We start from the raw sequence: 21,189 nt of genomic DNA on the forward strand, positions 1-21,189 counted from the left end.
TTAAGACAATTTGTGCGTTTGGTCATTAACTTATTTTTTTAACTCTGAAGGTTCCCACTATTTGTTTTTGTTACACTTTTGGTCCTTATCTTACCTAAAAAAGTTATTTTACCATTGATTTTTTAATTTATTTAAATAAACACGCCCAAAATCTCACCATCCTCACATTGACACCTTACCTTAGATGTCTTATTATATTTCCCTATTTAAATAATAATCTTTTTTAGGTAATATAGAGATCAAGCGCATAACAAAAACAAACAATAAGATCAAGCGTATAATAAAAACAAATAGTAAGAACTTTCTAAGTTAAAAAAATAAGTTAGAGACCAAACACATAAATTACCCCAAACCATAGGAACCATTCATGTAATTTACTCTTTTTAATATTAATTTTAATTTTAATTTCAATTAATTATACAAAATACGTTATGCATTTATTTTATTTTTTTGATTATGACATTATATTTTTCATTTTTATAAATAAACTAAGTTTTAATACTTTTTCGATTTTCGTATTTTCCAACTAAATATAGCAAACCATGTTATCTAGAAAGATCCCAATGAAATTTAATAAAAGTGAAAAATATGTTATTCAAGTTGAAACAAAAACTAATATAGTATTAAAAAAATAAAAGCATAATATTTTTGTGTCCTATTTTATAAATTAGCTATAATATATATATATATATATATATATATATATATATATATATATATATATATATATATATATCCCCTATCCTAATAAATAAGTAGAATAACGCCACGTGTCATTCTCCTAACCTCCTAAAAGTCAGTTTTCCCGCTTCTTTTTTTCAAGTGTAATTACATAAATGCCATTCAGTTCAATTGGGGACAATAAATCCGGAAAAAACTAATATCTACAAATGCAATCAAATAATTAAAAAGAATAAAAGATCTGCAAATAATATGAAAATATCGGTTATTCAAGTTTCAAATTTCAAATACCCCATTTAATATGGAAGTTTGTTTATTATGATTGGAAATTAAATAATTTCCAGTGAATAAATCCCAAAAAATCTGCACCAAATTATGAAATACCAAAATATATACAAGTACATACCATTTATACGTTTCTTTTGTTTTCAGTATTCTACTTCAGAGAATTCTATGCAAACAGTATTGATCTTTAGTTCTTCTTCACTATTTTTAACGTAATTTATTCAATCATTTAACTTGCTAACTTAATTATTTGATTGCATCCTGTCGGTACCAGGGTTACTTCTTAATCATCGTCCGCCATCTTAATCCTGCAACGCTTCCATAAGGACATATCAGGTTAGTATTTTCAAAATAATTTGTAGTATTTATTTAACATTATGTTAAGATCATTTTATTATTGTTAGAATAAAGAACCAGAAATCAAGATTACCAAAGTTTATATGCTCTTCGTGATCTGGTTTCGCAGTATTTGTCATGTTTTCAGAATATGACCGATCTTCTTCTTCATCTTTTCCTTATTCTTCTTCGTCCTCTTCTTCTTCTAACTGTTTAGTTAAAAACACCATTTACCAATACACGATTTAGCAATGTCAGATTTATTATTACAATTATACACCATTTAATGTTAAGATCGTTTTATTATTCTTAGAATAAAGAACCAGAAATCAAGATTACCAAAGTTTTTATGCTCTTCGTGATCTGGTTTTTCAGTATTTGTCATTTTTTAGCATAATTGGTGTAACGGTGTTTTCATAAATAATATTTTTCTGTTGTAACGATTTTTTTAAAACTCTTTTAATATAATGTTTAAATGCAAAACTTAAACTTTCTGTTAAAATTGTATTTAATGTAATCAACATTACAACAATTATGATAAAAAATGCAAAAAATAAATTGTGATTATTTCTTTAGACGTTGATTTATAAATCAATTAAGCATCTAGACATTGTACTTTCATTATGAAAACAAATTTACCTCATAAAGGTATTTTGAAGTTAAAGTTAGAAAAAAGTGGTTGCGTTTTGATTTGGATATGAATTTGGAATTTAATTGTTACTTTTAAAGAACAATTACAAATTTTTATTTTGCATGGCTGTATTTTCACATTGTGTGCTAGAAGGTTCAAACATTTGTTACTGAGGATTTTTTTAATGGTTTGTCTGTGTTACATTCATAAAATATTCTGTATTTATAAATTGGATTTTTTTGTTATGGCATCATATTTTTTGTTTATCAGACATAAAGTTTATCTATGTAGTATGATATATGTTTGTATTTCCTACCATTTGTTTTTGTTTTTTCATAAACTATAAACAAAAGGGCATATTTGTCCTCTTTGTTCATGTTCAGAAATAATATCAGTTTTATTGCATTTTTTTATCATAATTATTGTAATTGGTGATTACATTTAATACAAATTTAACATAAAGTTTAAGTTTTTCATTTTTTTAATCAAAGTAATATTTATGGCAATATACTTTTGCCATTATTTCTTTTAAATAGAAAAGGACAATTCTATCCTTTTCTACTAATCTTGCACCCACTCAAATTACAATGATACGATTTTTTGTTTGAATTTGATTACAAACTGGACTTTGTTTTATGTAATAAATCTTTTATTTTGATTATAAATATAAAAGTAAAATTATATTTACGATTTAACTTTATTTCATATTAATCTTGACATTGAAGTTTGCAATTACCAAGTTATCTTGTGAAAAAAGCTGCCATGATTTCTTTTAAATTGAAAAAGAACAATGCTACCCTTTTTATTAATCTTGCACCTTCTCAAATTACAATCATTTTAAGTGAAAAAAAATGAAAATACAACTTTGTACTATAGAAAACTAGAAATATGATGCTATAATACGCAAATAAATGAAAGTAAGTTGCTATTTCTAACATTTACTAAGTTTATCCAGACATCAGTTAATGGGTAAAAAGAGACTTACATTGATGATTAGAACTAGGAAATTGAGTTTCTGTGCTTTGTCAATACTCTGTATCAAAAACAAAAGAAAACAGGATGAACAAATTGAAGCACGAATGAATTGGGGGACAAATAGTTGAAGTGAAAATTGTGAATTACCTTAAAAAAATCGAACCAGAATGTCACTTATTCGTGAAATTATAGCACTATGTATAACAAAACTCCTCAATTTTTGTAGTCGAGAAGCCAGGTGTAACATGGGCCCACTGCAAACCGGTTGTGCATATAAGATCATGTCTCCTGCTTGATTCCATAATATTTTTAAACAATTGTAAACAGCCTGTATGTCATAGTATGTATTGGTTGCAAATTAAGCTCACTCTTTCTTTCTGCATATATACTAATGCCAATAAAATAATCAAAGCACTCGGCTTGTATCCAAATGTGTAAAATACCCTTCACAGTAACATATAGGAAGAAAAAACCAAAACGAAATACATCTTGAATCTTGGCTTACCTTGCCAGTGGAGGCTCCATACCCCAAATAATCATAACTACAATATAAGCATTAACACAAAATGTTCTTATATAATTAATCATTGGAATTTTTGTAAATTGACTACCCTATGGAGCAAATCTAAAGTGCCTAATTGACTTGTGGTCCATTAATCTTATTTAGCTTTATTTTTTTTTAATGTCTACGTTATTATTTTTTTTGCAACATATGTTTATATTCCCAAAACCAACAAGATAAAATATAGATTATATTTGGACATTAAGTTTCGTAGTCAATTTTTCATATTTGAAGGAGATTCAGCAAGTCTTCATCAAATATGAAAGGTAAATTAGTAAAATCAAATTCTTATTTATTTGAAATGTATCAAAACAATACCTTGAACCAAATCGCCTAATATTTAGAAATATCGAATCCCAAAATTTCAAGTTATAGTTGCTGAAAAAATTAAATTAAAAGTACCTAATAATTTCTTTCATACTCGCTCTTAGCAATATTTTGTCTTTCTACTTTATGTGTCTATCATCATCAAAGAGATAATTCCTGCAGATTCAACATGTAACTTACTACATGTAAATTTTTATAAAGATATTAAAATAATGAACAAAGAGGTTCAGTTCCTGGAGTAATTTGTTGAATCTTACCGCCATTAGACCCAAATCACTTTCAATCTCAAAAGTTTCGTCATGATTTGTAATCAATTGTGCAAAAGGTGCTTAATGAATGTATTTCAAATATAAATATTTGATTTCTCTGCTTCTGATGTTTGATCGACCGATGCGGAGATTGGGTTTGCTTTGAAAAATAGAGAAGGAACAAGGGTTGGCAGTGGTGCCCGAGAAGTAAATTGGCGGGTTACGGTGATAGGGTTAGGGCAACATATTGGGTTGTATGATTAATATACGTGTTTGTGTGTTACAATGTAGGCAGCAGGTGTGTGTTTGGTGGGTGGAGGGATTAATGTATGTATAGACTTAAACTTATTATTATTTTATTTTATATATTTAACTTTTAGTACCATTAATATATAAATGAATTAATATTTGGTATAATGTCAATATTGATTTTGTAACTATCATAAATATTTTAAATGAATTATAGGAGTTTCCAATAGTCTCTAATCCTATTATGAAATTATTAATAATTTTATTTTTAACTTTACTTTATTATTTTTCATTATTTATTAGAGAAGAACATTGATGTCACGAATGCTAAACAGTGATGAAAAAAAATAAAAAGTCATACTTGAAATTAAAATTGTTAATTTTAGATATAGATGACACACTAACAAATAAAACATCTTATGTTGTGTATAAAGAACTTTTTAGAAATTTGTAAAAACTTTGTTAAATTTTATTATTCATATCAATTTTTGTGTATATTTTATTGAAATTTTGATTCAATTCTACAAAAATCATATTTTTTTTAATATATCTACAAATACAAATTGCCGATCGGATATTCAAACCACTATATTTTCATAATTTTACGAATCATCATATCATAGTGAAACTACTGATAAAACTTCTATATTTATTACTTATTAACATTTTTATTATCATGGCTTAATTATTAAGTATCACTTTAAATAAAATTATTTTTTATTTTCTAATCCGTGGTGTCCACGGGTTATAACCTAGTATATATATATATATATATATATATATATATATATATATATATATATATATATATATATATATATATATATATATATATATATAGTATGATTAAATGAGAACACCAAAAAGGTTGAGAGCGTGAGAACAATTCTTGACCAACCAATTTATAAGCTAAATTAGTAATTTATATTTAATTGATCCCTGAATATCATGTATCTGACCCACTTGTTCCACCTTTCTCTCTCCTCTATGTATACGTTTTCCCTCTCTATTTCTTTAACCTAGCCGCTAACGCAAAGGGAGAATGCATTCTACAGCCTTCATCATCTTCTACCTAATTCATCAAGTCAAGCAATAAAGTCATCTTCAAGCGATTGTATATCACTGTGATCACCTTCCTCACAATCGAACACCATGGAACCCAAATCTATACAAGTACGTGTTCCGGTGCTAACGGTCGGCGTAGGGTTCCGGGAACTGGATGTTCATCCGGGTCATGTATAAAAGAACAGATCACAATCGTGAGGGATATCAGAAGGAAAAAAGATTATTACAATATCCTAGGGCTCGAGAAAACTTCTGGTGTTGAAGATGTTAGAAAAGCTTACAAGAAACACTATTTGAAAGTTCATCCTGACAAGAACAAAGCACCAGGATCTGAAGATGCCTTCAATGGCTTATTCAACAATCAAGAAGGTGATGCAACGAGATTTTCAAAAAAAATTCTATGGTATGAACCCAAGAACCACAACTCAATTCATCGGGTTCAATTTTGGACCTAGAATGGGTACAAGAACAGGTGTGTAACATCCCGAAATCGCAAGAGTAGAGTTGAAGGGCTGAAAGTGCAAGTTTAGAGGATGACTCGGCGAGACCATGGCTGACTCGGCAAGTCAGGTCGCAGTCATGGTCGCGTGTCAAGTGGCCTACTCGGCGAGTCCATGGGATGGACTCGGCGAGTAGGTGCTGTATGGAGAAAACCCTAAATTCCAGGGTTGAGCCCTATATAAAGAGCATTATACTCCTCCACAGCCTCCCTTATGTCCCCCTTGAGTTCCAGAAACCTTAAATTCGTGGAGAGATCATTTGTGGAGCAAATTAGAGCTTGGAGAGGTGTTGTTTGAAGAGATCTTGAAGGAGAAGTGGCTTGGATCAAAGGGCTTTGCTTGGATTCGAGTTTGGCTGCTATTGAGGCATCTTTTGGAGGTAATATCTTCGTCCTTAGGCTGTGCATTCCTAGTTTCATCATTTTGGGGTTTGTGGGGAGTATGTCTTGGAATGTTTTGGAGTTTGGAGGATTGATCTGAGGTTGCTACCTCAGATCTGGAATATTGAAGGCCTGGAGTGCATTAAAGTTCCTGTGTTTGAGTGCTAAGTGAAGCCACCATGTCCCAAACCTTGGTTTTAAGGTGAATATGGCTCAGATCTCGTTAGATTCACGTAAAGTTTGCCACTTTACGTGATGGATGGATTGTAGGAGGTTGGATCTATGTTTTGGATCAATTGCATGGCCTGCGATGCTTCTGTATGGATTCAGAGCGGTGGTACTCGACGAGTCACATAGGTGGACTCGACGAGTTACTTGAAGATGGCCTGGGACTCGACGAGTTGGAAGAACAACTCGGCGAGTAGGTTGAAGATGGCCTTGGACTCGACGAGTCCATATGGACTCGGCGAGTCTTGCCGAGGAAGTCCCAATATTTCTGGTTGAGTCGATGAATCGGTGAGTCAAGGGATGACTCGGTGAGTTGGGTACGAGTGGACTCAGAGTTGTTGGACTCGACGAGTCTTGGGGCGACTCGGCGAGTAGGGTCAGTTAGGGGTTGACTTTGACTCGTCCAAGGTTGACCAGTTGTTTTCCAGGGGTATTTTGGTAATTAAGAGTATTTAAGGAGTTGTATGTTTTGATGTTTAGTGAAGGAGTTCGTGCCAGAGTTCGGAGCAGCGGGGTCTTATCTTTTCAGCCGGCAGTGTCGAGGTGAGTTATCCTCACTATATCAACAGGGTCTAAGGCACCAAGGCCGGCCCTTTATTGTACTGAGATTCGGTTATGGTTGTTATGTTATTGTTTGATGTGTCTGCATCCTGGTAGCTAGGATGGTACATGCTAGGAGGCCTTGTTAAGGTCAGTTTTCCCGATATACAGAGTGAGGCTATGCTAGTGACCGGTTAGGTCGGTAACCCGGTTAGGGTAATGATATGCTATGTGATCTGTTTGCTCGGTCTGTTGGCTATGACTGTTATATGAATGTATGTTTTGTGCACATGGTTGTTTGGACTGGAGACGGGTTGAGGCGGGTCCTGCTTTGTGCTGTAGGCCAAGATACCCAGGGCGGACCGGTTGTTCCGAAGGCCCAGCGAGCGGTCCGGATAGGCTGTAGGCCCCACGAGGGCGGACCAGACGTGCCGAGGCTCGGAGAGTGGACCAGGCCGACTGAAGGCCCGATGCGGGCGGACCAGTCACACTGTAGACTCGGAGAGTGGACCAGGTGGGTTGAAGGCCCGATGCGGGCGGACCAACCCCACTGTAGACTCGAAGGACATGACTAGGCCCGGAGGATGGATCCGTTGGACTGAAGGCCCGATACGGCGGACCAGTCACACGGTAGACCCGATATGCATGGTTGTTCTATGTTCTGTTATGTTATGTATGTTTTATATGTTTTGGACCGGAAGGTCGTAGCCTGGAAGGGCGTATACGTGGTTGGTATTTTGGGGGTATCTCACTAAGCTTTCGGGCTTACAGTTGTGGTTTAATGTTTTTCAGGATCTCCAAGAGACTGTGGCAAGGCGAAGGCGCGATCGTACCGCTCCTCATGATTTTGTAGCAATGTGATTCTGGGAATACTCAAATGATTTGTATTGAAAACCTTTTTGTAAACATTTTAATGAAAATCAGGTTGTTTTGAAAATTTTAAATTGGTTGTATTTTACGGATGTTACAAGGTGTAAACGGGTCGGATGGGTTTAACATACACGCTTTGCTTCAATTTTTGCCAGTTATTATCATTATGATTTTCATCTTCTTGCCTTCTAATGAACCTGTTTATTCTCTTCAAAGAACATTTACTTATGAGATTTTTTTCTGATAAAGATAGTCACACATATGTATTTATATTCATTTATGATTTAAAGGTTTATTGTTTTGTATTCATATGATTATAGCTAAATTCATTTGTGATGGAATTGTATTCATTAATGATTAGAGTTGTTTCTCTCTTTGTTGAATAGATGAGAGTGTTCACCATTTTCTAGATGTAGTTTAATCGTTTGTGATAAAGTCTATATTTATTTGTGATTAAAGCTATACTCATTTGTGAATAAAAATGTAGTCATTTGTGATTAAAGTTTTCATTTCGTGAGAATATAGTAAATTACTGAAATCGTCCCTGTGGTTTGGTCAAAATTGCATGTTTGGTCCCTAAAATTTTTTTTGCACTCGGATCGTCCCTGTGGTTTGATTTTGTTACGTTTTTCATCCCTATGGTTTGGTAAAAGTTGCATGTTTGGTCCCTAACTTTATGTATGTAAGGTATGAAAAATGCAATAAAATCAAACCACAAAGACGAAAAAACGCAACAAAATCAAACCACAAGGACGATCCGAGTGCAAAAAAAAAAGTTAGGGATAAAACGTGCAATTTTGACCAAACCACAGGGACGATTTTAGTAATTTACTCGTGAGAATATGACGAATTCTTAGAAAAAATTTATTTCCAGTTGATGAAAAAAGACATTGGATTTCGTAAGGTTTTTTTATTTGTAAAAAAATGTATTAATTTGTGATTGTAATTTTAGTTTATTTTTTAAGTAAATAACTTTGTTTTTTTTTTTTTTTGAAAAAAAAAGTAATAAAAACCTATTTACGTACTCCAATAACTTAAAAAGAAAAAAAATTATTATTTTTTCACTTTTTTTAGGTAAATATTATGATTGCTAGAGTTTAGGCGATTAAGATTTAATATTAATATTTAAAAATTTAACCTAAATACAAAAATATTAATATGTCTTATAAAATGATTGATTGATAAACTTCTCACGTTCTCAACCTTTTTGGTGTTCTCATTTGATTATTTTCATATATATATATATATATATATACACACACACACACACACACACACACACATATATATATATATATATATATATATATATATATATATATATGGATAGAGAATTATTGTGCGGACGTGTGGACAATACTATTTTATGAAAATTACTAAGAGAATAAGTTGTTCAGTAATGCGAATATGTTCAACCTCACACAACTATCATTATTTCCATGTATTCTCACTAATTTTTATTCATTTTTCTTCTCACACGTCGTTTTTCACTCATTTTCATTCTTACAGAATACGACTCAATAAACATTCTAACATAATGAGAATAATAATAAAAAGTCTATAATAACCTTATAGACGATTTAATTAGTGAGAATGTGTGATAATGACAACTGTTATGTAAGATTGAACGTAGTTATATTATCAAATAACATATATTTTTTTTGTCATTGTCACAGAATAGCACTATCGAAACGTCCGCAGAATAGATGTCAATCCACATTTGAACCTAGCTATATATATATATATATATATATATATATATATATACATGTGTGTGTATGGCTAGGTTCATGTGTTTCTCACAATTATTATGTGTCATAATATTAATATTCAAAACATTAGAGTACAAATATATCAAATGCAGAAATCATGAGGAGAGGATGTTGTGTCATCACGTCAGGCCCTTCCCTTTTGCAACCGGAAGTACATGAAACCATAAACATAAACTGTAAGCATAAAGCTGAGTGAGTTCCCCAAAGTATCACATCTCATAACATACAAGTGTCATGTGCGACCCCCATGGTCTTTCCTTACAATGTCGAGGGCCAAATCCCAGTCTTACATACAAGTGCCATGAGCTACCCCCCATGGTCTTTCCTTGCAATGCCAAGGACCAAATCCCGATTTTACATACAAGTTACATGGGCTACCCCCATGATGTTTTCTTGCAATACCAAGGACCAAATCCTAGTCTTACATACAAGTGTCATGGGCTACCCCCATGGTCTTTCCTTGCAATGCCGAGGGCCAAATCCCGGTCTCACATACAAGTGTCAGGGGCCAAATCCTGGTCTTTCATACAATCATCACAAAGACAACTAACATACCACGTAGCAAGTAATGGGATGACATTAGTGCCTTCGACCCATGGATATAGTAAGAAAACTCACATTATAGACATATAACCAAACTGGATAGCACGCCGCTTCGAGATCAACTTTACCAACCACCTTAATAAATTCAATAACACAAACTCAACTTATATGCCAAAATACCTAAAATACCCCTAGGTTAAACCCTTGAGAAAATCCGGTCAAAGTCAACCAGGTTGACTTAGTCATTATGTGGGGCGTACTCCTTGTGTACATGGGGTGTACTTCACAGTTGACCAAGGATCGGGGAGCCGACTTTGTACGCCCATCGTACCCCTCGATACGCCCGATGTACGCGATTGTTCACCACCCCTCTTTTTAAGCGTTTAATTCCATAAGCACCCACGTACAAATTTCATATCTAGGAAACAAAATATGTTTAAACCATAAAGTTTCCAACTTTATGGTTTAGCATGGCTATAAAGACCTTAAATCCAAAAACCCTAGTCCCTTAACCAATTAACACAATCTAACACTTGCATAGAGAGAAACTAATGACCAAAAATCCAACTTTATGACTTAACACCCCTCAGAACCTTTGAAAGAAAAAACTCAAATTCCTTGTAGTACCTTCTACTCACAAAGACCAAGTTTGGGACAAAAAGGAGAACAACCTTGAGCTAAAACTAGATCTATAAGATTTCTACACCAAGGCTGAAGCTTTTTACCTCCACAAGGTGCAAAATGGGAACAAGATGACGTTTCCAAAGCCTTGAGTGAAGCACCACAACCTCAATGCTCTTCCTTCTACTCCAAAAGCTCTAAATGACACCAAAAATGGCTCTACAAGTGTCACAATGCACTAACACTCTTTAGGGTTTCAGAATAAGGAAGGAGGCTGAAGATAAGAAGGTGCATGTGGCCATAAATGTATTTAAATATGGTCTAAACCCTAAAATTTAGGGTTTGCACCCTGTCTGTGTACGCCCTGCATACCAGTGTACGCGTAGCGTACTAATGCGAACCCGGGTACGCCCTGCATATGAAGGTGTACGCCCCGCGTACCCAAGCTGACTCCAAAATTATGAAATTGCCATTGGGGACTAATCTTGAAAATAAAGCACAATTCAAGGGTTAAAATAGATACCTGAATAATTAGATGTTACAAAGATAGAAACCAAAGAACGTAGGATAAATAATGTATTTAATGGAGACCATAAGAGATGAGTAGATACATTTTCTTCCCAAGACTTCATTGAACCAAATCTTGACGCTCAAAAATAAAAATAAAAAATAAAAAATCCACCCTACACATCCCTTTCTTCTTCCTCCCCTGAAATCCAAATCATGGAATTAATGAAAATCACATAAGGATTAAAGATTTTCACATACAATTTCAATTTCAATATTTTCAATTAAGAGAATAATTATAAATATGATTTTTAAAATATAATATGTTATTCATCAAATAAATTATGGGAGATGGAGATGATGATGAGAGAAGGGTGTAGGTTCTAGGGCCGCACCAGGGGAGTTGTAGTTGCTTATTGTTCACGACAAATGTAAAAAGAGGGAGAGTAAAAGTGTTATTAATGGGGAAGTGGTGGTTGTCGAGGCCAACAAAATAAATACCCTAAATATTACACATTAAAATAGTGTATAGTAGTAAAGGGATCGTATCCACGGAGATTGGTTCAATTTTACGACTCTATGAAAAATCTCTTTGTAAAATACTTGTAAAACAAATTTAAAAGTAAAACCGGGGGGGGGGGGGGTTAATTCTTTTTGATTGTTTGACAAAATTAAAACTAGCTAGAATGTAAATATGACAAGTAAACAAGTAAAAGATTTTATTAAATTAAATGAAGTGAAATTGGTTGATTTTGGGATACTCCACATGGATGACATGGTTTGCTTATCATTAGACTAAATGGAATAACACTTGTGAATTGGTTTAACTTGACTATAGCAATTCATAAGAACAAATTACCTCAACTCTTCTTAGGTATTAAAATGGTTAGAGAAGCTCTAACACATTCCCTTAATTAAAGTCACAAATCTATGAAGCATATAATCCTGTGAAAATCAATTAGCTTTAAGTTATAAGAGTTACCAAGTCCAAAAGATAATCAAATTCTTACATTATTATTATGGAGGAAACATTTCCATTGTCTAAATAAATGACATGAAAACAAACATATAAACCATTTGTTGCTTACTAATTTGAGGGTTCATTACTTAACCAATAAATTAGTCAACAAAAATAAGCATTAATTCATCCAAGCTCATGATCAAAGATAAATAAACACAACAAGATGTTTAACTAGAAAACATTTCCATAAACTTCAAACATAAGATAATAATAAGTCTTCAAAGCAACTAATCATCCATGGGTTAAACCCTAATCAACCAAATGAAAGTTTAGCTAAGCATGGCCAAAGTAAAAGAAATGCAATATAGTTTAGTGGTACCAAACATTGTCTTAGTTGCAATATGGAAGGAAATAACACTAATCTTCCAAAACTCTTCAAATCTTCCAAAGCCTTCTTCTGAGAGAATTGTGTGTGTTCTTCAAGTGATAATGTGCCATAATACCTCCAATCTCCAGCAAAAGGGAGCTGGTTTCTGGATTCAAAAAGGTGCCAAAAGCTACCCACCAAACTTCCACAAATAGAGTCAACAAGTCAAAACTCGGGATCAACTCAACACAATTCACGCGGACCGTGTATGGGTCCACACGGACCGCGTGGGTCATGCTGAATGTGGGACTTGGGTCATTTAAAATACAAGCTAGCCCAATCTTCTCATTCACACTTCAGCCCACATGCATAACTCTTTAGAGCCCATTTGTGCCATTCCAAAGCCTCAATGATTGATCCAATGCTCCTTGATATGTGTAAAACCAAATAGTTTTAATCCTACTAACTTAGACACAAAATAAACACATGAAAGGCAGTGTACCTATCGATTAGTAATATAGTTCAAGCAAGTAGGGTATCGAACACAGGGAACGGTAAACAATTAAAATAAATGCTAATATTATCTAAATAAAACAAGTAATAGAAAGGGGGTTTATCTAGTTTTGCAAGACTAGAAACTTAAGCAATTATCTAAAACTTAAACTAAGAAACTAAGAACTAGATAAACAAAGATTCAACTAAATTCAATAACGAAGGGAACTTCTGTTTAGTTCAACTCAATTGATCCTATGGTTGATATTATGGTAACAATGCAATAGATTAATTCTTTTATTGGCTACCGATTCAAGTTATTAGATTCATGTTCACTGCACTAATCCTTAGAGAACAAAGTAACTCAAACAGTGGCCAGTTGTCTAATTTAATTCAATTCACTAGGTTATTTATTCGGGTTAATTTAGACTTGTAATGGTTAACTAATTTGGTCCTTTAGTTAACCTCTTGTTGATGGTCATCACACAAGCTCACACATGAATTTACCTATTTTTCTTATTAATTCTATTTTCATGCTCCTTAATCCTAGACATATGACAAAGTGGTCACATAAACATATGAGGTTAACAACTAAGAGATGTTCATGCAACTTAATTATCTTCCTATTAACAAAAAAATAGTTATCATACACACATAAGGTTCTTTAACAAGCTAGAATCAACAAAATCACCAATATTAAATTAATCCTACCCTAAATCAAACCATAGTATCGATATTGTCTCCCCAAATAGAAGTTTAAAGGTTTTAGCTCATGTCTACAACAAATAACAAACTAAAAACATAATCTAATGATTAAAACATGGTTTATGCAAAAGATTATGATGAAAGTAGTGTGTTATTGCCTTTGATCTTATTCCAAATTGATATCTAAGTTGAAATCTCGAAAACCACAGCTTCTAAGAACCCTTCTGGCCTCCAAAAATCGTCCTAAACTTCCCCCATTCGTTAGGGTTCGAATGAGAAGCGTTTATATATATATATATATATATATATATATATATATATATATATATATATATATATATATATATATATATATATATATATATATATATATATTCTGAAAAAAGGGGCTACTCGGCGAGTCCAGTGACCTACTCGCCGAGACCATCACTTAAAATCCCGTGTACGAAAAGGCAAAGTCAAGAATCGCGAAACTTCTGACCAACTCGCCGAGTCCGTTTCGAATCAACATTTTCTCAAAACATGAAAGTCGTCCGAAATTGTGTCTAGTTTCTAGAACATTTTTAATCTTGTCAATCAGAGTTACGGTTCATGAGATATGGCCAAAACACTGACAAGGGGTGAAGCTGTCCAGCAACATCCTTCTTTCTTCAAAATCCAAGATCCAAGCCTCCAATCGCCAATTCCGCTTCATTTTCCTTTCGAGCATGTCTTTGTTGCTGAAAATGAAATATTTAAGCTAATTAAGCACCTTGGGTTCATTATTTGAGATAAAATTAACATAAAGTATTAAGATCATTCATGATTCTTATGACTAAATATGCCCATATCACTCCTTCAATCTTCCATAGGTTGAGTTTGTGTCCAAAGATTAAGTCCAATGCACTTATTGCTTATATTGACACCGAGTCCAATTGTACCACCTCAAGTCCACAAGCAAACCGCAAGCCTCCATAAGTCCCGCACTCCTTCCACGCCTCCAATAACAAATAGTCTTCGATAAATCCTGCAAATAAGCTCAAAAGACTGGAAAGCACCCGGTAAAAGAGAAAAATAACAAAAAGAGAAAATATGCATGAAGATTAACTAAAATGAGATGGCTTTAACTAAAAATAAACTATGAAAAGAAGTAATAAAAACAAAACTATCAGGAAGATTGGGGCTTACAATATCTTAGGGAATTATTCTTAGCTTTTACAAAAATGGTCCATGTATTATTCAAAAGTTTTAATTAAAAAGAAAAAATAAAAAGGATATAGCTTTCATTTATATGAATTTACTAGATCATTTTAGATGGTAACAACCTAAAAAAACATAAGTGCAAGTTTTGGAATGCATAAGTATAATCATTGTAACACCTTGTTTTGAGTCGTTTCCCAATTGTGGGTTGTGACTCAAAGATCAATTATCATAAGGCTTTAGTCTTTGAGGAAATAGAGGTTTAGACATATTTGGATGTGGGTAATGTAGGTTAAGTGATCCAAGAGTTTAGTTTGTGCTTTGGAGCCCAAGGATATAATGGTAAAAGTGATGGTTCATACCTTTCATGAATTACAAATTTAAGTTTGGAAGGTTTTGAGGTAAAAGGGAGTTGATAGGAGTGTAGGGATTCTCATTACCTTTATGAGCATATAAAGAACGCCGAAATCAAAGTTGGAATGAAGAAGTTATGGCTTTTTGAAGTTTAAATGAAAACTAGGATTTTATCCAGTACGTTGGACGTACACCAGGTAGTATGTTGGGTGTACTGACTATAGAAGGTCGCATGATCACGCTAGTATGCTAGGCGTACTTGTAGGTACGTTGGGCGTATGCTGGCAAGAGAAAACCCCTAATTCTTTGGGTTGGAACCTACTTAAGCATCATTAACTCTTGGAACCCTCCCCATATCCAACCTCCATTCTTCTCAACCTGCAATCTCGAACCCTATCACTATTTATGAATATCCTGAGCCTCTTGAGCATTTTTATGAGATTTTTGTAAGAAGAAGCTTAGAGAAGGATCATTGGTTGGATTTAATCTTGTAGATCCAAAATCTATTCATATTCACCATCCTCTAGAAGGTATAAAGTTCCTAGCTTGGTGAATTTTTTCTTAGATCTAGAAAACTTGGAGTTTTTGGGCATATCTTGGTCCTTTGAGTTGTTCTTCTGAGTTTAAGCTACTCCAAAAGCTTAGGATGTTAGATCTTAGTGTTTCTGAGGTCCCTTGTGCATAAAAATGGTGGCTTTATGGGCTTAACTCAACCATGCAAAGGTTGATGCTCATTTTATGAGGATAAAGTGTTAAAGTTGGGTCTTGGGGCTTATTAAGCCATGCATAAGGTTAAAGCTTCTGACTTTATGGATTGAGACCTTGAGTTGGAGTAGATATGAAGTCTATACCTAAGGGTCTTAAGGGTTTAAGCCATCCATTGGAGGGTTAGTTCTCATACCAGTATGTCGAGCATACTTTTATGTACGTTATGAGTACTGGGTTTGAACCCCTTAACTTGGTTATGGGTGAGTACATGGGGCGTACGAGCTAAGTACACCCGATGTACTCCCAATTATGGGTTTTGGGCTATTTTAGGCTTCAGGTGCTTTTGGGTTTGAGCCATGGTTATTTGGGCCGATTAGAGGAAAGGGTAAAATGACCTTTTTACCCTAAGGAGTCGTGTTTAATGAATTAGAGTCCCGATTATGATTTATGACCCAATTATTGATAAGGGTATTATTTTATTGATTAGTACGAGGATTCTATGGTTCAACAGCCCGAGCATCTATTTGTTTATCAGCGGATCGAGGTGAGTTTGCTCACTATAATGTAGGATACTAGGGTTAGATGTGCTAGTTGTCTTTGTGACTCTTGTTGTATGATTGTATGCCTGTTTACTATATGTATGTGAGGTGAAATAGACCCGGGGGTGAAATTGACCCGTGCGGTTGAAATAACGATTGCGTTGAAATGACTCGGGGGTGAAATAGACCTGAGAGTGAAATAGACTCGGTACAGCCTTAAGCTGACATATGAGTTGAAATAGACTCAGAGGTGAAATAGACTCATGGGTAAAATAGACTCGTTATAGCCTTGAGCTGACGTATATGTATGGTATGCGGTATTTTAGGGAACTCGCTAAGCTTTGTTTTTACGGTTTTTAGTTTATGTTTTAGGTATTTTCTGCTCGAAAGGGAAGAGATCTGGATGATCGCATCTCTCTCTCTCACACACACACACACCATGATTTCCGCTTTATTTGACTCTGATTTATTTTTGGATGAATGTTGACATACTCTGATTTCACTTATTATTTTTTTATAAACATGTTTGGTTGATGGTTTTATAAATACAAAAATGAAATTTTTGGTTATAAATTTTGGGACGTTACAATCATTGTAAAAAATTAAAAAGTTTGATTAAAAATATAATTTGGTGTAAACCATAGTGACCAAAACTATAATTTACTCTATTAAATAAATCTCCATGCTATTTAATTATATAAATATATATTCATATATTTCTATATTAATAAAAGAACAGTTATTAGTGTCACTTATCATTTTCTCATAATTTATGTTTTTTTTTTTTCAAATGCTCTATAAAAAAGGACAATTGTCATTTTCTCATCATTTTTTTTTTATTTTTTAAAAAGTATTGATGTTAATAATAAGTTAGACAATTATTTATTTGATCTCTAATTTTTAGGTGAAATTTAAATTCATCTTGAATAGTTTCGGTTATGATTGTCGATAATGACTTGTATTTCTATATTGAAAATCCTATAAAATTATGTTTAATTAATAATTTTTTGAAAATAATTATGATTTTTTATTATAAAAATTTAATTATTTTTGTAACCGTAGTTCCCACGAGATATAAATTAGTTTAATTAAATATATTATAAGTTTAAATAAAAAAGTTTTGAAGTTAACTCAACATATTCTAATATTTTTACATTTATTAGAAACTTTATCTATGTTAATTAGCCCCGACAATCCAATTACCAATTTAATAATTTATCACATCCGAGCATTTTGATATATAATTAGGTACTAGTTGTGAGACTCATATATTACACGAGTTAAATTAAAAAAAAAAGTAAATATAAATGTCAAAATATTTGAGAACTTTGAATTTATAAGAAAAAAATAATTAATTATTATAATTGAAATGTTTTTTATCTATTAAATTTAAACAAATAATCTCTCTATCTAATAAAAGAATAGTTTTATTCTGCTTTTGACAAGTATCATCTTATTAAGCCTCCTAATTAATGCATATTTTATTCTCATTTTGTCATTTATCATCATATTATATTTCCTAATTAATACATGACATTTAAAAACCTATTAATTATCCATTTCAAATTTCAAAATTTAAATTTCTCACTCTAATTATATTAAATTAATAACATTAGAATAAAAATTAATATAAACTTAATACACATTATAAAGTGATATAATTTCACATATTTATTTAAATCAATGATTAATATTTATATCACTAAAAAAATCTCTTAATTAATAATTTATTTAAAATAATTGATTAATAATTTTTAGTTTTATTTTAAAAGTTTAATTAATTGTATAACCGTGATTCCCACGGGTTATAAACTAGTTTAAATAAATAAACAAAAGAAATTAATGAGCTTTAACTTGAAATTTTTAAAATTAAAAGGTAAGTTCATTAATGAATTGATATCTATTTATTATTATATTTATTGCAACTATTATATTAAAATATTATGTGAAATTTAATAAAATAGAAAACTCATAAAATGACGTGTGAAAAAAAATTAATTCAAAATAACCACAAAAAGAGTTGGCCAATTTAATATGAAAAAAATTATGTAAAGAAAACATCTAAATTTCAATTTTACCAGCATAAGTTTAAAAATTTTACAAAATATAAAAAATATATAGATTGCATATAAAATATTAATAAATTTTCTACCATATTTAAATATATACATGAGAAATCAAGTAGAAAAAATTATCAAAGTGACATTTGAGGTAAAATAAATGAACAAAATACAAAAAAAAAAAATCATACATGAGTTTAAATAATATAAAAAGAAAAACAAAGTATAATTTCAACCAAAAATTACTAATGAGTTAGGTTACTTGGATAAAATTCTATGTATTGTAAATTGTACTATAAATATATGTTTTGTATTACTTTTATATATTAATATATATCGGGGACGGGTCCAAGGTCGGGGATTAGGGGTATCCCCATCCCCATCCCCTTCCTCACTTTTTTTATTCGGGGATTCTTCATCCCCGATCAACTTAGGAATTCCCCGATCAAAACGGGTGCGGGTTTTGGGTTCCTATCTGGACCTTTTTGCCATCCCTATTTATGCTAATATTAATATTTATTTTAAAGTTATTCAAACTATTGGATAAGATAAACCTTAAACTTTGATGGGCCTTGGATACGGCCGGCCCGATCACGTATGAAATGGAAAGACAACACACGTAGGCATATAAGTAAAACCCTCTACTGCTCCACAGTTTCGTCTTCTTCATAAAGACATAAACCCTAGTCAGTTTTAATCATCGAAACAGGGATCCATCCATAACGATGGAACCAACTCAAAATGATTTAGAACGACTCATGATCTTTGAACATGCTCGTATCACCGCAGAAGCTGCATACGCCAAGAACCCTAACGATGTCGATGTAAGTTTCTTCATTACTAAATTCATTTATCAGTTGATTCTATTTGATATGTTCTTTCTGTTATTATTCTTATAGTTTGCTTAATTAATTGGTATAAACTTTAAACCAATATTAACTTAACCCTTTAATATATACAGACTTAAAGATTAATAAGTGGACTTTCTTGTAAGTGATGGTCTTCAAGCTTTTATATTTATTAACTGATACAGATGAGTGATAAAAGATTTGATTCAGTGTGCTCTTTAGTTATTTGTCAAATAAAATTTTAACCATTCAAACCATATAAATTTAATCATTGTTTTTCGATTTTTATATCAAATTGTTAAGTAACATCAATACAACATGATTCTTTTTGTATGTTTGAATTCATGAAATCAACTCACTTGTTGGAATATTAGATCCGAGAAATGACAATATGACTTGTTGTAATGATAACAGAATTTGACAAAATGGGGTGGAGTTCTACTGGAATTATCCCAATTTGGAGACATCAACGAATCAAAGAAGATGATCAAAGGTACTTTATGCAGAGTTTCACATGAACACAACAATAATCAATTTATCAATTACTAAGAACTTGATAAACAAATTCAGATGCTGTTTCAAAGCTGGATGAAGCTCTATCCATCAATCCAGCAAAACATGAGGCTCTATGGTGCTTAGGAAACGCTTACACCACTCAAGGATTTCTAACCCCTGATCATGATGAAGCTCAGATTCAATTCGATCTTGCAGCTGAATTCTTCCAAAAGGCAGTAGACGAGGTTTTTTTTTTTTTTTTTTTTAATCTTTCCCTTTGATTTTTTTCATAAACATAATCGATTAATCTCAGAAATATCAATTGGTTTTTAGATCTAATTTTGAATGTTTATGATCTCGCACTTGTTGTCTCAGTGTCCAGGAAACGAACATTATCTTCAATCGTTGGCAAACTCTTCTAAGGTATTTTTCTAAATACATTTTTGGAATTCTTTTATACTCTTTCGTTTCATTAATAATATTTTTTATAATGTTTCCAGGCATCTGATCTGCACAACGAGATCCACAAACAAGGAGGATTTAGTCAATCTCAACAGTCTTTGGGTGGAGGATCTACATCTACTACTACTACTACTACTACATTTTCAAATTCAAAGGTTGTATCAAATTAACCCCAATAAATAATATCAAAGTGTTATTTTATTTTTTGGCTAATGTTTTGATTGTTGTTATGTGTTGTAGAAATCCTCAAAGAAGAAGAGCAGTGATTTAAAGTATGATATATTTGGGTGGATATTCCTTGCAGTTGGGGTTGTTACATTGATTGGAATGGCCAAATCTAACGTGCCAAAATAAGATTTTTTTTTTTTTTTTTTGGGTCCCACGGACGCAAATGTTGTATCCTTTGCTCGATGTTAAATTCTTTTCAACTCCATGTAATCATTAGTATTGAGATACAGTTTGGTGTTTTGTTCTATTCTCCACTTTGTTAAGTTATTAAATTAAATTAGATTGTTATTAAAAGTGCTAGAATGGTAATGTAATTCACACACTATTACTGATAGCTTGTTCGAGAATTGTGTAGTGGATTAGTATTAGTTGCAATAGGAGGGCTTGTTTCAGTTCAATAATTTACTTAGTTGAAGATGTTTGGTTTGAGTGCTATATAAATTAGATTATTACATCTTGCTAATAATTTTG

At 32.3% G+C, this 21,189-nt stretch overlaps 1 protein-coding gene and 1 long non-coding RNA gene across 3 annotated transcripts; one reads left to right on the forward strand and one right to left on the reverse strand.

Moving 5' to 3' along the window:
- Positions 1-1,057: 1,057 nt before the first annotated feature.
- On the reverse strand, positions 1,058-3,542 carry LOC145033501 (uncharacterized). Of its 2 annotated transcripts, none has more exons than XR_013677594.1 (4): positions 3,056-3,542; positions 2,919-2,966; positions 1,397-1,511; positions 1,058-1,274 (listed from the first exon to the last, which is right to left on the reverse strand). It is a non-coding gene; the product is annotated as an uncharacterized LOC145033501 (long non-coding RNA). The 2 variants fall into 2 exon arrangements; XR_013677595.1 differs by having other exon boundaries at positions 1,058-1,282.
- Positions 3,543-19,330: 15,788 nt separating this feature from the next.
- LOC145033502 (mitochondrial import receptor subunit TOM20-like) lies at positions 19,331-21,021 on the forward strand. The gene is made up of 6 exons (XM_078982097.1): positions 19,331-19,509; positions 19,948-20,026; positions 20,104-20,273; positions 20,404-20,451; positions 20,529-20,645; positions 20,731-21,021. The coding sequence occupies exons 1-6, from the start codon at positions 19,411-19,413 to the stop codon at positions 20,842-20,844; spliced, it is 627 nt and encodes a 208-aa protein (XP_078838223.1). The 5' UTR covers positions 19,331-19,410; the 3' UTR covers positions 20,845-21,021.
- Positions 21,022-21,189: the final 168 nt, after the last annotated feature.

The sequence above is a fragment of the Lactuca saligna genome, chromosome 3 (genome assembly GCF_052625555.1).
Source record: "Lactuca saligna cultivar CGN05327 chromosome 3, ASM5262555v1, whole genome shotgun sequence".
NCBI classification, from domain to species: domain Eukaryota; kingdom Viridiplantae; phylum Streptophyta; class Magnoliopsida; order Asterales; family Asteraceae; genus Lactuca; species Lactuca saligna.

Coding starts and splice junctions, on each gene's coding strand:
- LOC145033502 (XM_078982097.1), top strand. CDS start 19,411: ATGGAACCAACTCAAAATGATTTAGAACGACTCATGATCTTTGAACAT. Junction 20,274..20,403: donor TCCAAAAGGCAGTAGACGAG/GTTTTTTTTTTT, acceptor TTGTTGTCTCAG/TGTCCAGGAAACGAACATTA. Junction 20,452..20,528: donor CGTTGGCAAACTCTTCTAAG/GTATTTTTCTAA, acceptor TAATGTTTCCAG/GCATCTGATCTGCACAACGA.